Below are 20,231 nucleotides of genomic sequence, written 5' to 3' on the forward strand. Positions count from 1 at the left end.
GAACTCTTTCCATATCGTCCACGTCCCTCTTGAAGTGTGGCGCCCAGAACTGGACGCAGTACTCCAGCTGCGGCCTGACCAGTGCCGCATAGAGGGGGAGGATCACCTCCCTGGACCTGCTCGAGATGCATCTGTGGATGCATGACAGGGTACGGTTGGCCTTCTTGACTGCCTCCCCACACTGCCGGCCCATGTTCATCGTGGAGTCAATGACGACTCCAAGATCCTTTTCCGTCTCCGTGCTGGCAAGAGGGGAGTTCCCCAACCTGTAAGTGTGGTGCCGGTTCTTCCTCCCCATGTGCAACACCTTGCACTTATCAGTGTTAAACCCCATCCTATTCTCATCCGCCCACCGTTGCAACCTGTCAAGGTCAGCTTGTAGCCTATTGCACCCTTCTAGTGCACCCACATCCCCCCACATCTTAGTGTCATCAGCAAACTTGAACAGGGTGCTTTCTACCCCCTCATCCAAGTCACTGATGAAGATGTTGAACAGTGCGGGCCCGAGGACCGAGCCCTGCGGAACCCCACTGCCCACGTCCTTCCAGGTCGAGAAGAACCCATCCACTACCACCCTCTGGGTGCGGCCCTCCAACCAGTTGGCGACCCATTTGACCGTGTGGGCATCGACACCACAGTCTCCCAGCTTTTTGATGAGGACAGGGTGAGAGACAGTGTCGAAAGCCTTCCGGAAGTCCAGAAAGACTACATCTGGGTTGCAGGAAAAAAGGTTGGGAACCATTGATATACAGCCTATTAACTTATTTGTGAACTTCAAAATAAGCCAGATACTTAAGATACCTTTAGTGTGCAGTGGAACTGCAGGTGGTCCTCCATTTATCCCCAAACTGGAAATAAAAGACAATGTAAAGTGTTTTTAAAAGTCATTAACTCTTCCCTTGCACTATTAACCTGAAGATTTTTACCCTTTTTATATATCCAGCATTTCTTATGAATACATAACATTCAAGCTGAGTTCTAACCAGCACTGATAACATCTTTCTAATCCTGCAAAAAACCATGAGTCACTTTGAAGTTAATGCTTTTGTGTAGATGTATATAGGTTATTTCACAAATGCTACTGGTTTATTTAGTAATTTAGTACTTCTAGCTCTTATAATAAAAATCCATGCAATAATGTCATAGGACTATAGTGAGACTTAATTATTGTTTGTGATGCTTCAAAAGCTATCAATTTTCTGTTGTAAAAAATCAAGAAAAACATGCATGTTCTAAGGGGGAAAGGTTCTTTAAAGAGGAAACAGGTTTCTCAGGTACCTATTAATACGCACCCAGATTGTCAATGGTTTTGGCCCATGCTTTTTACTGAAAGAAATGACTCATTTATTCTTTTTATAACTTTTATTTATACTAAAAAGAATAAGTATATTACTAATGCTATGTTACTATTAATAGTAGATTATATTAAGAACCAAGAAATACTATCATCAAATTGCTAGCAGCTATATCACACTAAAATTAATCAACTTAGCTAAATTATCTAGTTAATACCATAAATAATCAATAGTCAAAGTCCTATGGATTCCAAAGAGTGGCTGTCAATTTTTATTATTAACCCTAACTGAAAAAAAAATATTACCACAACAATGTAATTAGGATTTAGAAAACAAAATAAAAATTGAATTGAAGATTTCTCCTTTGATTTTTTTTATTATATTTATTCCTTTTCTCCTTTCCTTTATTCATCCCAGATTATACAAGACTTTAATGAAACAAAGATGAAGTGAACAAATGCATAAGACTGAAGATGCCATATATTTAGAAACAAAATATAACAGTGTTTTATCGCCAAATGAGAAGATAACTTGTACTATTTCCTCACAAGCAACAAGACCATCCTGTACTTAGGTTACACTTCTTACACTATCTGCACGCACATTCTGTAGCCACATGCAAAGATTCTTAAGACTTCTATTGACATTAAGGGGAGCAGAGTTAGGCCAGCAAGCTCTCAAGCTAAGATCTCAAAATAGATACCTGTTAAAATATGTACATGCTTCAAAATCTCATTTTTTTTAATCACGTGGGACATGCTTACCTGCATCATTCTCCACACCAACACTTTTGGCTATGGTTGGTACCCAAGACACGTGACATCAGGAGATGAATAGCTCAATCTAGAATTTGGTTAATAAATTCTTGTTACAGGTACTTCATTTGTGAATTAGATGGCATAATGGTCACTTCTGCATTGCAGAAGTATTGCAATTCTGAAGGAGAGGTTAGAGTAGGTTAAAGTATCAGAATGAATTCACAGATGATACTACATTCAAAGTACTGCAGTTATAAGCAAGTACTTTCCTGTACACAGTCCTTCTGGCTACCTGCATGCAAAGTTCACAGACTTCAGTGGAAGTTTTGTGCACAAAAGTTGATGAACTGGGATCTCTAAGATTAAATGGCAAATGTTGCTCCAAATAAACAGCTGAAGAGAAATGGGAGACAAACTCTATCACCTCACTACAATTCCCACAATTACTCTGGAGGCAGTTGTACTAGGAGTTGCCCGCAACTGCATGTCATCCAGCCACCCTTCTCCCTCCACAACCTTTTCCATGTTGAAGATGAGGGAACCTGCCAAAGGGCTGCAGACGCCTATCACTGACTTTCCACCTCAATGACTCATTCCCATGCACTAAAACTAGAAAGGTACCAGTATACTCAGGATCTTTACTGCCCCAAATTGCAACAAAGAATTTGAACTGAAAAAGCCGGAAAAAAATCCCCACGCATTATAAGGACATTCTACAAAAATTGCTTACATATTTATATTATCTTGATTTAGATTTTGCATGATTAAACAAAAAATAATTAACCTCTAGCATCTGCAGGTCTTATAAGAGAGTAAAGCAAGTACTTGAAATTATATCCCAACAGCTCTTTCTGGTCCTTGAAATGAATACGTTGCATTTTATGACTCCTTATTCTTATTTGTCTGTTTAAAAATTGGAGGTGCTGTATAAAATGCAAACAAACATCATTACTAAGAGTTATTTGCTGTTAGTTACTGAATAAATGAGAAATGGAGAGATAGTGAAATGGCAGCAGCAGACACAAATACCAGTTGACACAAATACATATAGAGTGCTAAAAGAAAAGGAAATGCCTTTTTATGAACAACTAATACAAGAGGAATTTTAAGAGAAAAACTGGCCAATCGCTATGCTTGAAGTGGTATCTTCTGCAACCTTTAGCGGACAGCCTTCAAAATGAGTTCAGACTGAACTGCACCAGGCCTTAGCCAGTATTTTTTTTTTATTTCTCATTCTTGTGGTTTGAACACTCCTTTCTCCTGATTGTAAAATTCTGAGACTGAAAACTGCACCTGGTTTTAGTAATGCTTTTACTTAAAGGTGGTTTAATTAAGCCTAACTGACAGAATCATGGGGCGCATCCAGATGAGCATGCACGTCAACAGGTTTGAGACGCTGCAAGATGAATGTGCGGAAACAAAAAACGTTCCCCGTGCTGCAAATTTAGACCCCTGGATATCCAGGGGCAAAAAAAACAACAAACCATGCCGCAAAACAGCGGGGTAAGGCATGGATGCTGAAGCACTCTGCCTGCCCGTGCAGCAAGCAGCATGCTAGCTGTAGGGACCTGGACCTGGGCTCCATGTGGAGTAAGAAGGGGGTGGGTGGGCCTGGAGGAGCGGGGAAGGGACAATGGGGGACCCCCACCTGGCCCCAGCCCCTGCTCGCTCCCCCAGCCCCCCATCACTGACTTGCCCAGCCCAGCATCCTGGTACCCCCACCCCCAAAAAACCCTGCACTCACTTGCTGTAGTGGTTACTGTCAGGTCCCAGCCTCCTGACATCCACGCTGCCACTGTGGGTGCTAAGTGGCTCAATAGGGTAGGGCACCAAGCAGTGCTGTGCGCTGTCTCGGAGCTCAGGGTGGCTCTAGCTGTCACCCAGAGCCCGGTGCTGCTCAGCCCCATTTGCTGAGCTCCCAGACAGCACGCAGTGCCCTGCTGAACCACACAGCACCCATGTGATGCAACAGCTGCAGTGCAGGTGCCAGCTGGATGGGGCTAATCCCTGTTGCCTCACATTATGAAGGATTGCTCTGCCATGAGGCCCCAGTGGTCCCCATGGCCACTGCTACAGCTGACAAAATTTGGGGGTTTTTGGGGGGGGAGCCAGGGTTGAGGCCTGGGATGCTGCTGGGGCTGGGACCGAGTCGGGCAGTGATCAGGGGCTGGGACTGAGTGGGGAAGCGACTGGAGGGGCTAGGGGAGCAAGCGAGGGATGAGGCCGGGTGGGGGGGCATGTGGGCCCTGCAGGGGGAGCGATAGCTCTTGCGGGGGGACTTGTGGCTCCTGTTGGGGAGCTGTGGCCCTATGGGGGGGCAGTCCTTGAGCTGTGCAAAGGGGCACCCACCCCTCCTGAGCAGCTCCCCCTATATGCCCACTTCCACACTCCCACACCACCCTCACAAACCCTCACCCAGAATGCCAAACTGTATAGATATTTAGAATTTATTTTATTAGTAGCCAACTGCCTGTCAAAAACTATGAGGCGGGGCAGCCAGGGACAGCAGCCTGTGTCTGGCCCTGCTCTCCCCGACCTTCGAGGCCAGGCCTGCTGCTCCTTCTTCCCTCCGCTGGTTTTGGGCCAGGGCCGAGGGGGGAGGAGGAGCGCCCCTTCCTGCTCCTTGGGAGGGGCACTCCTCCTTCCCCCCACTCTGCCAGCCTGTCCCCCGCCACTGTCATTGTGGGGTCCATTGCACCCCCCCCCGGCCATGCCCTCTATTTTGGAGCCAGGCCAGGTCCAGTGTGCCCCCACCTCACCACCACTGCCACCTCCAAGCAGCATCAAAGTTTTCTGTAGTAAATGTTATGGTACAGATGCTTTGGGGTTTTGAAGAATATTGGAGTCAAGGATCACTTAAAGCAGGGGCTTCTAAGTCATGTGGCCCTGTGGAGCTTCTCCCATGTTAGATGACCCACCTCTGATGTTAGGACAGCTTGTTGGCATGGCTGCCAGACCAGCTGTGTTGACACTGATACGGAACCCAGAAGGTGAATGCTATTGCCACTCACCTCCCGTATTTTCCTCTGCCTCTGATTTTAGTCTCCAACAGTAACTGAAGGCTCCAGATTAAGCAGCAGGCAAGACTACGGGGGGCAAGAGGTGGCATTCACCCACTGGTTTCCAGCTACACCAATGAAGCAGCTGGAGTTTTCTTGCAATGGTCACCAGCGAAAAGATGCAAGGTTGGCAACCTTTTATATCTGAATTGCAAGTCTAGCACTTACAGCTTTGCTCCTTCTATGATTTGCAGATTTTTAAGGCAGCAAAGAACTGTTATCTGCTTGCACTGCTGGTATTGTAGGGTACATATATTCAGCCAACCTACAATTCCCTTGTAAATAAATGTATATAAACTATCTGCATTTTTTTGTCGTGTAATATTTCTGTGTACTGTTTAAATGCCAGAGGTAGCTGCATTTCTATAACATATACAGGGATTCCCATCTAATTTATAAGGCTAATTGAGGATTTCCAATTCATAAAAAAGCCTTCTTATGAAGCAGCATGCTAGCTGTAGGGACCTGGACCTGGGCTCCACGTGGAGTAAGTAGGGGGTGGGTGGGCCTGGAGGAGGGGGGAAGGGACAATGGGGGACCCCCACCTGGCCCCAGCCCCTGCTCGCTCCCCCAGCCCAATATGCTGCAAAGTTCCACATGTTCTAGATAAGAGTAAATTAAAGGATTAATTTAAGCTCTGTACCTCATCCATCTACAATGGTAGCACAGCTAAGTTAGCATAGAGGACGAAGTACTGTATGCATGCAAAAGGACTAATGCCAAGTATCTGCAACCTGGACCAAAGAGGAAGCCTGTTCTCAGAGCACTCATCTGATTTCTCCCTTGCTATATTCAAACCAGATGCCACTTTGTCACCTATTTACAGTGATTCCTAAAATAACATTACAGATTCTTCATTTAACAAAGAACCTGTTAAAGGCAATTCTCCACACGCTTGTTAAAGTTTGAATCCTGCAAAGTACTGAAGACATTCGGAATCCTAGAGGAATAGTTCTTTGACCCCCTTTTGTAGCAATTAGTCAAAGTGTCTTTGGGTCCAGTCCTGAGCTTGACCAGGAGTTCACCCGGGAACTGACTGAGGCCGCTTGCTCCAGGACCTTGGTTGTCATGGGTGACTTCAATTACCCGGACATCTCCTGGGAAGATCACTCAGCAAAATCCAAGTGGTCGCAAAGCTTTCTCTCGTGCGTGGATGACCTCTACCTGACTCAAGAAGTCTATGGGCCAACGAGAGGCAAAGCGCTGCTCGACCTGGTACTGGCTACGGGGGACGACCTAATCGGTGACCTAGTGATCGATGGGAGGCTGGGTGACAGCGACCATGAGCTGATCACTTTCACCATCCGCCGTAAAGCTAGCAAGTCAGTCAGCAACACAGAAGTCCTTGACTTCAGAAAAGCTGACTTTGACAAGCTCAAGAGGCTTGTCGGTCAGGCCCTCAGGGACCGTGACCCCAGGGAGATGGGAGTTCAAGAAGAATGGTTGCTTCTCAAGGAAGCGATCCTCAATGCACAAGCTAAATCTATTCCAACACGGAGGAAAGGCAGCAAGAAGGCACAGCAGCCCTCCTGGCTCTCTAGGGACCTAGCGGACCTCCTGCAGCTAAAAAGGAAAGCCTACAAAGGATGGAGGACAGGATTCACCTCCAAGGAGAATTATTCTGCACTGGTCCAGTCCTGCAGGGAGCAAACCAGGAAAGCCAAGGCTGCAACTGAACTCCAACTAGCTTCAAGCATCAAGGACAACAAAAAGTCCTTTTTCAGATATGTGGGGAGCCGGAGGAAAAACAAGAGCAATGTTGGACCCCTGCTAAACCAGATGGGTCAACAGACAACTGACACCCAGGAAAAAGCCAACCTATTAAATAGGTACTTTGCGTCAGTCTTTCATCAGTCCCATGGGGCGCCCATGCCTGCTACGGGACAGGGAGATCCGGGTAATGGGGATCCCCTACCCTCCATAAATGCTGACCTCGTGAAGGAGCATCTTGAGAAGCTGGATACCTTCAAGTCAGCTGGCCCTGACAATCTGCACCCCAGGGTACTCAAGGAGCTGGCGAGCGTCATAGCCCAGCCCCTGGCACGGGTCTTTGAAAACTCCTGGCACTCTGGTGTAGTGCCCGAAGACTGGAAGAAGGCCAATGTGGTGCCGATCTTCAAGAAAGGGAGGAGAGTGGATCCGGCTAACTACAGGCCCATTAGCCTGACTTCTATCCTGGGGAAGATCTTAGAAAAGTTTATTAAGGAGGCCATCCTTGATGGACTGGCCCAGGCTAACATTCTAAGGGAAAGCCAGCACGGGTTTGTTGTGGGTAGGTCTTGTTTGACCAATCTCATTTCCTTCTATGACCAGGTGACCTATCACCTGGACAGGGGAGAAGAGATTGATGTCATATATCTTGACTTCAAAAAAGCCTTTGATCTGGTATCCCACGATCACCTCTTGGCCAAAATGGCCAGTTGTGGCCTTGGCTCCACCACGATGCGCTGGCTGGGAAATTGGCTTCGTGGTCGGACCCAGAGGGTTGTAATTGATGGCAGTCACTGATCGTGGTGCCCTGTGACCAGTGGGGTCCCTCAAGGCTCTGTCCTGGGACCCATCCTGTTCAACATCTTCATTAATGATGTGGACACTGGAGTCAGGAGTGGACTGGCCAAGTTCGCCAATGACACCAAACTTTGGGGCAAAGCATCCATGCCAGAAGATAGGTGGGTGATCCAGGCTGACATGGACAAGCTCAGCAAATGGGCGGATGAGAACCTGATGGTGTTTAACACTGAAAAATGCAAGGTTCTCCACCGTGGGAGGAAAAACCTGCAGCATCCTTATAGGCTTGGCAGTGCTACGTTGGATAGCACTACAGAAGAAAGAGACTTGGGGGTCATCATTGACCACAAGATGAACATGAGCCTGCAATGCGATGCTGCGGCTAGTAAAGCGACCAAAACGCTGGCGTGCATCCATAGATGCTTCTCGAGCAAATCCTGGGACGTCATTCTCCCCTTGTACTCGGCCTTGGTGAGGCCGCAGCTGGAGTACTGCGTCCAGTTTTGGGCTCCACAATTCAAAAAGGATGTGGAGAAGCTTGAGAGAGTCCAGAGGAGAGCCACGTGCATGATCAGAGGTCAGGAAAACAGATCTTACGATGATGACAGGCTGAGAGCCATGGGACTCTTTAGCCTGGAAAAGCGTAGGCTCAGGGGTGATCTGATGGCCACCTATAAGTTTATCAGGGGTGACCACCAGGATCTGGGGGAACGTTTGTTCACCAGAGCGCCCCAAGGGATGACGAGGTCGAACGGTCACAAACTCCTGCAAGACCATTTCAGGCTGGACATAAGGAAGAATTTCTTTACTGTCCGAGCCCCCAAGGTCTGGAACAGTCTACCATCGGAGGTGGTTCAAGCACCTACAATGAACACCTTCAAGAGTAAATTGGATGCTTATCTTGCTGGGATCCCATGACCCCAACTGACTTCCTGCCCTTTGGGCAGGGGGCTGGACTCGATGATCTCTCGAGGTCCCTTCCAGCCCTAATGTCTATGAAATCTATGAATTACAGAAGAGACTTTACATGAAAAGAGCAGGTTACTGACAGGAAGAACATTGCAATTAATATCAGCAAAATACATGTATAGCACTAATTAAAAAAATCTGTCAATATTATATATGCAAAAAACCCCAGCCTTTTGATCTCTTTTGGGGTAAATTTATATAAGGTTTACTTTGAATTTCCAAACTGCCCAAATCTGTAAAGATGTATTACTACAGAATTTGTCATATTGATACCATTGCCTAAAATGATTCTAAATGAGTTTTTGTAAATTTAATCTTAGCTCCAAATTTCCTGTTTCTAATAACTGTTTTGTTTTTTAATATTTAAATTTTTGAAAGGTACGGTACATTCAAACTACTGACATGCCAGAAACGTTACTACTACCCCAAAGCATGGTTTTGAGCAAGAATAATGTATTTACTTTTTGTTACATCAACTTAGAAGAGGTAAAATAAAAAGTTATGTTGTGTATGGTGGGTTACAACCCATTTCTCTACATATCAAATCTTCCAAACAACCCTATCAGAGTCTAAGTTGAAGTCATCTGCAAGTTGTTTCCACATACATTGTCCTATAAGTTTACTGGTACTAGTTGCATTCAATGTATTTTCTATTTGTATCATAACCTGTTCTTGAACAATGAATGGATAGTGTTTTCTGATTCCAGGATGATTTTTGCTTTCTGGTTACTATTGAGATATCACCTTATATGCTGCATTCTTTTATTCAAATATTATTTTAACTTGAAAGCTCTGGTCAGAATACAAAATTAAATGAGAAATTATAAATTATATTGATCATTTTAGCATCAGAAAATTCACATTGCTTAGGTCTGGGAGAAATCATTCTAAAGGATATAGAATCAATGATCACACTGAACATAAGTCTAGTTTTAAGGGGAACAGAACAACAATATTTGGAATGCCCAGAGACAATGTATTTACTCATATGTGAAATCTTACGGTTAATTTGTTTCCTTAAACTTTTCTCTCTCTGCTTTTACCTAGATTTAGTTAGGTTATCTTAGTATGCACTAATTCACATGAGGACTTGACTATAAAAAAGTTAATTCTTAGGATTCTTCATGGATGGTGTAATAGATCTGAATATTAATCCATATATTCCCTATACTTTGTTGTATTTTCCAAAATAACATAACATTCTGCTTACAGGTTAAAATACAGTATTTTCTTGCATACAACATACATCTTTCCCCCCCAAATCAGTTCTCCAAAATTGGGTTGTATATATTTGGATGAGAAAGCTGTTTGCTTTGCTAGAAATGGAGCACATCTGGTGACACTGCATGCCAACACTGCATGCCATACAGCTGCCAAGACGGCTGCCACTTGTCTCGTTTACCAAGATGAAGGGGTAGAGTCAAGTTTTAACCCTCTCACAGCTGTATCTATTGGGTGACTACTGTAGCTTGTCCCTGAAGCAGCAAGTGAGCTGCTGGTAATATCTTGATGAAACTTGTGGTTTAGAAACAACACTTTACTTACAGGAACTTATATAGAGAACTACTTATAGTAAAGAACTAACAGTCTTGATGGCAGGGGCAGGAAATTAATTTGGGTGGAGGGCCATTTAACAAGGTTTGGTTGCTTTCGAGGGCTGCATGGGTAGCTCCATCCCTCAACAGTTGCCCACGCCCTAGTCACCAACTTGGGACTGGAAGCCCCACCCCTAACCCCTGACCTTTGCCATAGGAAGTCCCTCTCTTTACCCCCAGAAATACTCCTTTTGCGAGGGGGGGGGTTTGTCATCTTAGAACCAGAAAAAAACAAATCATAAGATTAAAAGTCAAACACCTACTACAACGTATTTTAATTTTATTACAAAAAGTATTTTTGCTGTAATTTGTGTTTGCATACTGTATATAGGGGTGATTGCATAACAGCTCAAAAATAAATTCTTAGTCTTGTATATTGTGTGTGGGAGTGTGTGGTTGGGGTGAGGCTGTAGTGTGGTGTGGGCATGTGTGTGGGGGGTTTATGAGAGTGTGTGGCTCTGTGCGTGGGGGGTATAGGGTATGTTGGGGTGTTGTGGGGGCAGGGTGTAGGTATGTGGCATTTGTGGGGTGTGAGGATTCCCCACACTCCCCCCACGACACAGTAGTAGATGGGGATGCTTGGGGCACTTATGCCCAGTGCAAGCACTGGTGCCTGGCTGCATACAGCTCCAGCCAGTGCTGTACATTCCCACACACCCCCACCCCTGCCCAGCCATGCTCTGCACTGCTACTGCCCCCCTAGGCACTGGCTCTGTGAAGCTCCCAGCCCCAGGTTCTTCACTCCCGCCCAACTGCAGCTCTGCTCCCGCCTCTGCTGCTTCCTTACCTGCTGCCCAGATCAAGCAGGTCCCCAGCGGCTGCAGTAGTGGCAGCACCAGTCCCACCTGGAAATTGCATGCTGACCAAGCCGGGCCCTTCCATCCACAAGGGTGGGAGTGAGGTGCAATAGTGTATGTTGGGGGGTGTGCATATGCATGCGAGCCTTGCTCCTGTCCTCATGGGTGGAAGAACTGGGTGGGGTGTAATTTGTTGGGGGGCACTACGGGCTGCATTAAAGTGCATGATGGGCCACATCTGGCCTGTGGACCGTATTTTGCCTGCCTCTGGTGTGGGGTATAGCCCTGTGTAACACAGTAAATCCTCCTGGAAACATGGAGTATCCAGAAAGCTTGGGTGACAGCTCAAGTGAGGAACTTCCTGGTGCCAGCTGCCTTACCCAAATTGTCTCCCGGGATGCCACACTTCCTGGACACTATATGTTCCCAGGAAGACATGCTCTGTCACAGTCAGCCATGACACTGGACAAATCTTTTTCTCTACATTCTGCCTTCCAAAAACAAGGTGTGTATTTTGTTTAGGGGCTTGCTGTATGTGAGAAAATAAAGTAGTCTTATCTATGAACTCATGCAATATATTTTCTTTATTCCTAGTTCTATAAAGTCTGCCAGTATAACCTGAATGTACAATCACGTAGTAGAATACATGAGTGACTGGTGCCTCCTGAATCTGGGGCGGCACCTGCAGAGGCCGCTAGCGGCGGTGGCATTGGCCCTGTCAGGTGGGGCACCAGCTCTGCTGACAACATCAGTATTGGCTGTTGGGGGACCACCGGCCCTGCTGCGGGGGCACGTGCACCCCTGTGCTCCCCCTACCAGTAGCCTATGGTATAATACAAAATTAGCTTTGAAGTCCCTTCAAAGCAGAATCGTCTCCTACTAAAATGCTCTATACAAATGTACAGTATACAGTACCTTAAAGAGGGCAGTCCGACTCGTCTTTGTCTCTGGAATTCTTTTACAAAGTCGGGGTTTATTCTTGCATCCCTACTTAGGTTATTCATTAGACGGGTGAACTGTTTGGGTTTATTCCTGCATTCTACTAATAGATGGCGATAGGCAGTTCGGTTGAACGTTAAGTATCCAAGAGCAGTGGCTGAGGCTATACGAACCTAGAAGAAACAGAAATATTTTCCCTGGCAATGCTTTAAGGCTGATTATTATTCCAGCATGCCAATTTCAAAAGTACACTCCTTGCATTAAATAAAGCAGCCATTTGACTAAAATAAAATAAGTGTACATCCATAGCTTTCCCCCTATGAGACAAAACCCCAAAAATTAGAATCCTAAAATCAGTAGGAATTTTTGTGGTCTGGATACAAGTAGTAAGTAAATGCACACTAAAACACTTGACTGAAAAACTAGCCCACTGAAGCCAATGTTTTGCCAGGATTTCACCTCTTATCACTGAGTCATCTTATTTAATATGCCATATGTTTAATGAGTTTTAATAATGACCATCTATTAACATTTAAACAGTTAGCATACATCTGCTAACTGTGTAAGCATAGATTTTATTAACGACAGGAAAATGGATTGAAAACTGTAACATGAAAATGTATTTCCTTTCTTTACCGCAACTTACCTCTTCTTTATCCGAGTATAAATGATAACAAAGATGTTGTATGGTTCCTAATGAAGTAATTGCTTCTGGAATACCTACTCTTGTATGAGCCAGGCTAGCCAATAACTTTCCTACAAATTACATATAAGAGTTACACAGGACGAAATACTCAACATATTATCATTGTCCTCATTTCAAATCTCTTCTATCATCTTAATGATATGTTCTGATATTCTTTTAGAAATATCTTTTAAAAAAATCATTATACCACAAATGTTTGTCTTCTGTTTGTTGCATTCTCAGTGCAATTATATATTTAGTAGAGGTGCACCAATATATTGGTTCATATCAGATTGGCGCCGATAAAAGGAAAATTAACATTATTGGCAACTGGCTTTTTTTGGCCAGCATAGCTGATAATGTCACTGATAAATGTTGTGTGCATGCATGCAGCCACAGCATGCATGCAGCCAGGAATGCAGCCCAGCAGCATGGAGAGCAGTGACTGGCTGGTAAATCTGTGGGGAAGAAGGGGCATGGGGGGAAGGGGCATGGAGTGACAGATCGAGGCCCCCACGGTGGGGGAGGGAATGGAGTTGGGGCAGGGGCTGGCACTGCCCAGCCGGGGCAGAGCATGCAACTGTGAACGGCTCATCTAGGGGGTGTGGGGGCTCCCTACCACTGTGTGCACACCTGGGGGAGCATGGGGGATGTGTGCCCCCTGGATTTGTGTGCAGGGTGAAGACAGGCTGCCTGCTGCAGGCTCAGGATAAGGGGCTACACTGACCTCTTCCCATCAGGGGGGCTGGGTCAAGGCTGCGCTCAGGGCAGGTGGGGACAGAGTGAGTGGTTGTAGGGCTGGGAGGAGGGCCTTTGGAGTGGCTACTGCCACCCAATAATTCCACATACCCCCCCATAGTCCTCCCTCCCAAAGCCACCCCCACCCACCCTGCCACTGCCTGCCCCGAGCGCAGCTCTGGTCCTGAGCCCACAGTGGGCTGCCCACCTTTGCCCCACACAAATCCGGGAGGCACATGCCCCCCATGCTTCCCCCAGGGGTGCAAACAGTGGTAGGAGCTGCCCCCCAAATGAGTTGCCTGCAGCTCCGCCTTGCTTCTGGTGGGGTCGCATGTACCACCTTGGCTGGGCAGCACCTGCCCCAGCCCCACTCCCTCCCTCACCATGGGGGCCTCCATCTGTCCCCATGCATACCCCTGTCCTCCCACAGACTTACCATCCAGACACTGCTCTCCAAGCTGCTGGACTGCATATTGGCTATTGGACTGGTATCAACCGATATGGCTGGTTAATAATTGGACATCAGTATTGGCCAAAAATTATTTTATTGTTGCACCCCTAATATATACTATACCTAAAATGTTGGAGTTCTATTTTCAAATGTTGGATTTAATAAGTGGAATTAATTTTAAGATAGCTACGTTACATAGCTATCCTTGATGGTCTTTGGCCAAAATCTTAAAATCTTTATTGAGTTTTTATTTATTTGCACTATCATAAAACTCTAATTGAAGTCTGGGCAAAAGAATGAATAACCAAATAAAAACTGAAGCCTGGATTGTAAATTTAAAATCTGGCCTGGTTAAGAAATGGTGTGCAAGCTGTATTGTCCCAGAAGTAAAGCGGGAACTAAACTGTGAATCTGAATCATTATTTGGTTCCTGTGCCCCACTTTGCCACAAAGGGAAAACAATCTAGGTTAGTTTTATTCCAAACACAGACTACATATCCCTCTAGACCAGTTCAACTACTTTGGCTAGAGATTTTGATAGGGCAGCTGTAGTCAAAGTCTCATCCAGTTCCCCATCCATTGCATGTGAGCTGGAATGGCAGCCCTGCAAAGATTCTTTCCCTCCAATGCCATAAAATGAGACATGTGTACCCTGGCATCATAGAAAGGGAACCTCAGATCTTCTTACTCCTTTATGTAGATATTTGGGGCATGCTACTATCTCTCAACCTGTCTGCCACCTAACATTGCACAATACTGCATTTACACAAATCCAGAACAACAGTTGCTTTTTTTTTTGTCTCAATCAACATGGGGGATAAAAAGCCTTGTCTTACATTCACGTATGGGCCCGGGGCAGGCAACACCTCAGCTCTAGTTTTGACTCCAGGCTCTGAGTTGAGACCGCAATTGGGCCACTGCCTGCCCTGCGCTGAAATAACTTATTTAGTGGGGGAGGGGAAACCTGCAGCCAGCCCTGACCCCTTTGCCTGTGCCTGTGCCTGCCCTCCCACTCATGCCTGTGGCGTCTTTTGTATTACTTGCCTGTTAGAACAAGCGTAGCTGACTCTTCAGAATGTAGTAGTTCAACTAAAATAGTAACACCTCTAGCAGACAAAGTAACCTGGTCTACATCCACTATAACTCTGGCTAACACAACAATCTGAAATCAAACAAAGACACTGTTTTAAAACAATGTATGCTGCTTAAGTAGGTCTCTAACATTTCCATTGTTTTCCTACCTGTATTATTCACAGAGGCATTGTATATGGTGCTATATGTTTACAGAACACTCTTAACTCTACCATTTGCCATTTTGTCCTGTATTAATAGCACCAATGGGTGAAAAAGGTATATTTACAAGACAAGGTTCTTTTCCCCAGTTAGCATGGGTGAAAAAGCCCCTTGCCTTACATTCATATAAGGAAACCTCATCAGATCCATTGTCTCGCGTTAAAATTCTGCCAAAAGCAACATGTGTTCAGTAATAGAAACCAGCTATGAAGCTGATGAAATGCAGCCAGCACCAAGCATGACTATAAAACATATGGTCTGCATTTGGCAAACATAGTGATGGAAACCATTTTTTGTGTGTGGTCCTTAAATAACCAGGAGGGTGTTCCACAGGGAAATGGTACCAGTCCAGGAGGTACTGCAATATCAGGTCAGCATCGGGAGGACCAGAGCCAGTCCTGACACCCTCTAGGGCTGTGCGAAGCTTCAGTCCCTGATTTGATTTGGCAGAGATTCAGCCCAAGTCGGTGGCTGAATCTCTGAATCCAAATTGAATCAGAGGACCCTTTAATCACTCCGAATCAATTCAGAACCCTCCGAATCAATACAGAGAGATTAGGACAGATTTGGCAATTCAGACATAGATACAGCTTTAAATGTTTTTTCTACATACCTTTAGGTAGCAGGGGCTTTGAGCACTGTGTTGCTGGGGCAGACACAGCATCCCACAGAAACACAGGGGGCTCCCCAGTGCTCTCAGCAGCAGACCCAGAAGTGGACCAGAAGTATTTCCGGTCTACTTCCTGATCCGCTTCCAGAACACAGGGGGACTCCTCGGTGCCCCCCCAGCTTGGCGACTGGTGCCTCCTGGGTCTGGGGGAGCACCCAGGGACCCCCTGTGGCCGATCGCCAAGCCAGGGGTACATAGGGGGCCCCCCAGCGTGCTTCCTGGCAGACCCGGAAATGGACCAGAAGTACTTCCGGCCCATTTCTGGGTTCACTGCTGAAAATGATGGAGAGCTCCCTGTGCTCCTGTGGGACGCTCCATCTGCCCTAGCACTGTAGCGATCATAAGCTTGCTACCTCAAGGTATGTAGAAAAAAAACTTTTAAAGCTGTGCCTGTGTCCAAATCACTTATTTGCCAAATCAGCATCGAATATTCAGATTCAGATTCGGCTGAATCGAATCAGGGACAGTGATCCAAATTAATGGATCACATCACTGTCCCAGATTCAGGCCAAATCCGAATCTGAATTGAATAGGGCCCATTTTGCACAGCCCTAACACTCTCACCTCGGTGTCAAAAATGCTATATCTTGGCCACAATTTATGCTACACAATTTATGGTGTGCAAAGATCTCAGTTACACAATTTATAATGATGGCGGATTGCTCTCATGTTTTCCCTCCAGTTTGCTTCCTCAGCCTTTTGGCTAGGAAACAGTGAGATTAGGGGGCATCTAAACACTAAGGCCTCCAGGCTTGGGGCTTGCACATAGGAACCCTGTCATGGATTTGGGAGTATCTGAAGTCCCAGGATGAAGAGTCTGCGAGGTAGGATACTTGCCAATGGTAGCACCACACAGACTTGAATGACTGAGCTCTGAATTTGGAACTGATTTTGCCCAAGACACAAAATAAAATAAAAAAGACAGTTTGTACTATATCTTAGTAGGTACAAAAGTGCTGCTTAAATTGTGTTTATGGAGCACCTGTGCTAAAACTTGCAACAGTTAGCAAAAATGGTAAAATGTATTAATTCTGGATGAATGAAGTCAACAGGTACGTATAGTAATTTGCCTATATGCAAATTACTACAGATATGTTTATTCCAAAATTAGTGTTTTCAAATTTGCCCTTTTGTGTATGCTCAGGGAGACAGGCTCTGGCAATAAGGAAGGTCTGGAAGAAGGGGGAAGAAGTTAGGGAGGCAGAGGGCAAGGGACCTACCTGACTCCCAAATGTATTTTTCTTGCTGTAGCAGTGGGAGGGGGATAAATTAGATTCTACACCTATTGACTTTGGTCTGAGTAAAGGCCTCAAATCTGTAGCCAGTATGTTGTATTACTATGAAAAAACACCCTAGATTTGGACTATTCTTGCAATAACTAAGAATGAGGTTTACAGAGAAAATTAGGATGCTTAGAAAAATGCTATGTAAATGTTACCATATTAAGCCAATTCAACTTCCGGTAAAAAGCTCCTATAAGTACTGTTTGCATTTTTTCTACCAATTGTGCTTATAAGATCATATGTAAAACAACCACTACTAATATTCATAACTTTTAAAATTCATAAACTATTTGGTGTGCTGCAAGCACCATTCTTATACCTGAAATGCAGCCATTGCTTTCTCTGTCTCGATTTCTGACTGCAGAAAGGGTTCAAACATGGACAATGTAATTCCTCCAGTCTCCAATATCAGGAACTGCTGGACAGGATTGTTGTATGCGAAAAGTGCTAAAGCATATCCTGCTCGTAAACAAATGTCCTTAAAAATAAGAGAAACATTTAAACTTTTAGGGGTCCACATTATTAAGGAGGCAAGGATTTCTTAGGGTGATATCTTTTATTGGGCCAACTGCGTAGTTGGGATGGAGTTAGACAAGCTTTTGAATGCAAGACGTTCTTCATCAGGTCTGAGCAGTTGGCTTAAGAAGATGTCACTGTAGTCTGGCTTCCTTCTTTCTTTAGGTTGCATAATTTCCATTGTAAGTGGCAGATTTTGATATCTTTCACATTACAGTAGTGTTAGAGTAATGTTGTAGCTGTGATGATCCAGGGATTATGTGAGAGGCAAGGATTTCTCAAGGTAATGACTTTTACTGGACCAACTGCATGGTTGGGATAGAGTTAGACAAGCTTTCAAATGCAAGACAATATCAAAAGTTTGTCTAACTCTATGCAGACTACACAGTTGTCTAATAAAAGATATCACCCTAAGAACTCCTTGCCTCTCGCACAATTCTTGGACTATCACAGCTACAACATCACTCTAACACTACCACATTATAGAAATAATACACATACTGTGTCTTCTTAGATATGTTAAAATAGTTACCAATTACTCTGGTTCTACTTTTGTCTTGTTTTTTCTTGATTTTCATATAAATATATCAGGCTAAATCCTCAGTCTAGAGAAGTGAGTGACCCTCACCACCTTGAGGAGAACAGGAAGAATATTCACATATCCCAGTGAATCCTGCTCACTCCTAACCAATGTATTCAACATACTCTTTTGCTCTGTTTTAATAGTAGGGAAGGGATCCGTCTCTGCTCCCTGAAACAGTAACTACAACTGATGATGTACAGTCATCTCCACAATTGCAGCGAAGGAGAATCTAGAGCAGTAGAGTATGAGAAAGGATCTCAAAGCTCAGCGACCAAGCTCTATGTCAATCTGTTCAGGGATTGTGAAGATATCTCCTCCATCACCCTTACATACCACAACTTCTCATGATTTATCAGCACTAAGCAGTACTAAAGACTACCATGAACATTTTGAATTTCAAACTATATGTCCAAGGCTAAGGGAAGCATATATATTTTGTGCAATTATGTTAAAATAGACTAAAAGTAATATAAAATATAAGACACACCTTTGATTGGGGCTACAGTGTAGTAAACTTGGTATGACATACTTAGCTTATGGTGATGCTATGACATAAATATAGAGTATTTTCTTCTAAATTAATACTGCCAATTTACTAATAGCGATACCTTATCAGGTGCATAAAGAAGTTCAAGAACATCAGTGTAACTGAAACCCTCCTTCTCTTGTAACACTGCCTGTAGTTTACTGTTCTTTAAAACAATGCAAGCCAGGGAATATGCAACTTCAACCTAAACATTATTTTAAAGAAAAATGCAGATATTATATACTTACTTTTACTTGCAGAACAAATTAATGATATGTAGTACTTAATAAACAATCAATCATTTCAGAGCAGAAAAAGAAGTGTGTAAGTTTAGGCTAATATAGGAAACAATACTAGATACTTCAAGGAAATAATATATAATTATAGCTAAATAACATACAAAATAAAGAGCATTATCAATTTAATCGGATGTGCAATATATTAATCATATATTCCTTCTTGGGAAAGCTAAACAAGTGACATGAATTATGTATATTTTTACCCTCCCCCATAAGAGCAAAGAACATTCCAGCGAACTGAAGAACAACAAATTTAAATACAAAAAAAAGCACTGGTATATTCAGAAATCTTGGCAGAGGCAATATCTTTTATTAGACAAACTAAATAGTTGCAAAAAAATCCTTTATTTGCAACTGTTTAGTTGATTTAATAAAAGATAACACCTCTGCCAAGAGTTCTGAATATTTTTGCCTGTAGACCAACACAGCTAAAACCTGTGTCCCTAAAAAAACCCACTAGAGCATGCCTCCTCGCTCAGGAAAATATATATTTCGCGTGTGAAATTTGTTGCTACAAGAATGTAGTAGCTTTCAAAAAAGGAATAGGTATTTATATGGATAATAAAAACATCCACAGTTGCAACAGTTAGCATTTATACAATATATACTTTAGAAGAGAAACATTTAGCAAGAAACTTATTTGATGGGCCATTCTTCACAAGGGCTTTTACAGAGTTTTGTCCATCTCCCTCTGAAGAACCTGGTACCAAAAATTGTTAGAAATAGGGCCTTGAACTAAATGGACCTTTCTTATTATTCAGTATATAGTAAACTCATATCATGATCAACTTGTGCCTTTGCAACTTACTCAGCATAGGGAAATACATGGCGAGCTCCTGCAGGCAGCCACGATGCTGTTGGGGGGGAGGGGGGAAATACATGGGGCACAGAGACCTCCTGCAGGCAGCCACAATGCTGTTGGGGCAGGGGGGTGAGCGCCAACCAGCAGTCAGCAACCATCCACCAATGCTGTTGGGGGGGCCGGGGGAGGCGGGTGGCCAGCAGTGACTGCCTGCAGGAGCCACCGGCAGTGTCAGTGGCACCTTTTTGCAGGGGGTGCACTGCCAAGCTCAGAGAGTGCATGTGCACCTATGTGCAACCACTACATGTTGCCAATGAGTGCATGAAAAGAATAATACAATGTATCTGTATTATCTTGTCATTTTTACATTACCCACAAATATAAGGAGCATTATGAAGTTTCATGCACAGGAATAACTAAATCCTCTAGAAAATAATGTATAGAGGGAAATGTGCAAATAGAACC

The 20,231-nt window shown here is 44.3% G+C and overlaps 1 protein-coding gene across 1 annotated transcript in view; it reads right to left on the reverse strand.

Moving 5' to 3' along the window:
- Window positions 1-20,231, reverse strand: part of ANKAR (ankyrin and armadillo repeat containing) — a 62,162-nt gene that overhangs the window by 6,826 nt on the left and 35,105 nt on the right. The window contains exons 19-24 of the mRNA XM_090045249.1: window positions 18,748-18,870; window positions 17,360-17,518; window positions 14,839-14,956; window positions 12,567-12,676; window positions 11,897-12,093; window positions 802-848 (exon numbers count right to left, since the gene is read on the reverse strand). Coding sequence (XP_089901375.1) covers window positions 802-848; window positions 11,897-12,093; window positions 12,567-12,676; window positions 14,839-14,956; window positions 17,360-17,518; window positions 18,748-18,870 — 754 coding nt within the window. The remainder of the gene's footprint in view (window positions 1-801; window positions 849-11,896; window positions 12,094-12,566; window positions 12,677-14,838; window positions 14,957-17,359; window positions 17,519-18,747; window positions 18,871-20,231) is intronic.

This window comes from Crocodylus siamensis, chromosome 4, assembly GCF_052110815.1.
Source record: "Crocodylus siamensis isolate JL-2025a chromosome 4, ASM5211081v1, whole genome shotgun sequence".
Classification (NCBI taxonomy): Eukaryota; Metazoa; Chordata; order Crocodylia; family Crocodylidae; genus Crocodylus; species Crocodylus siamensis.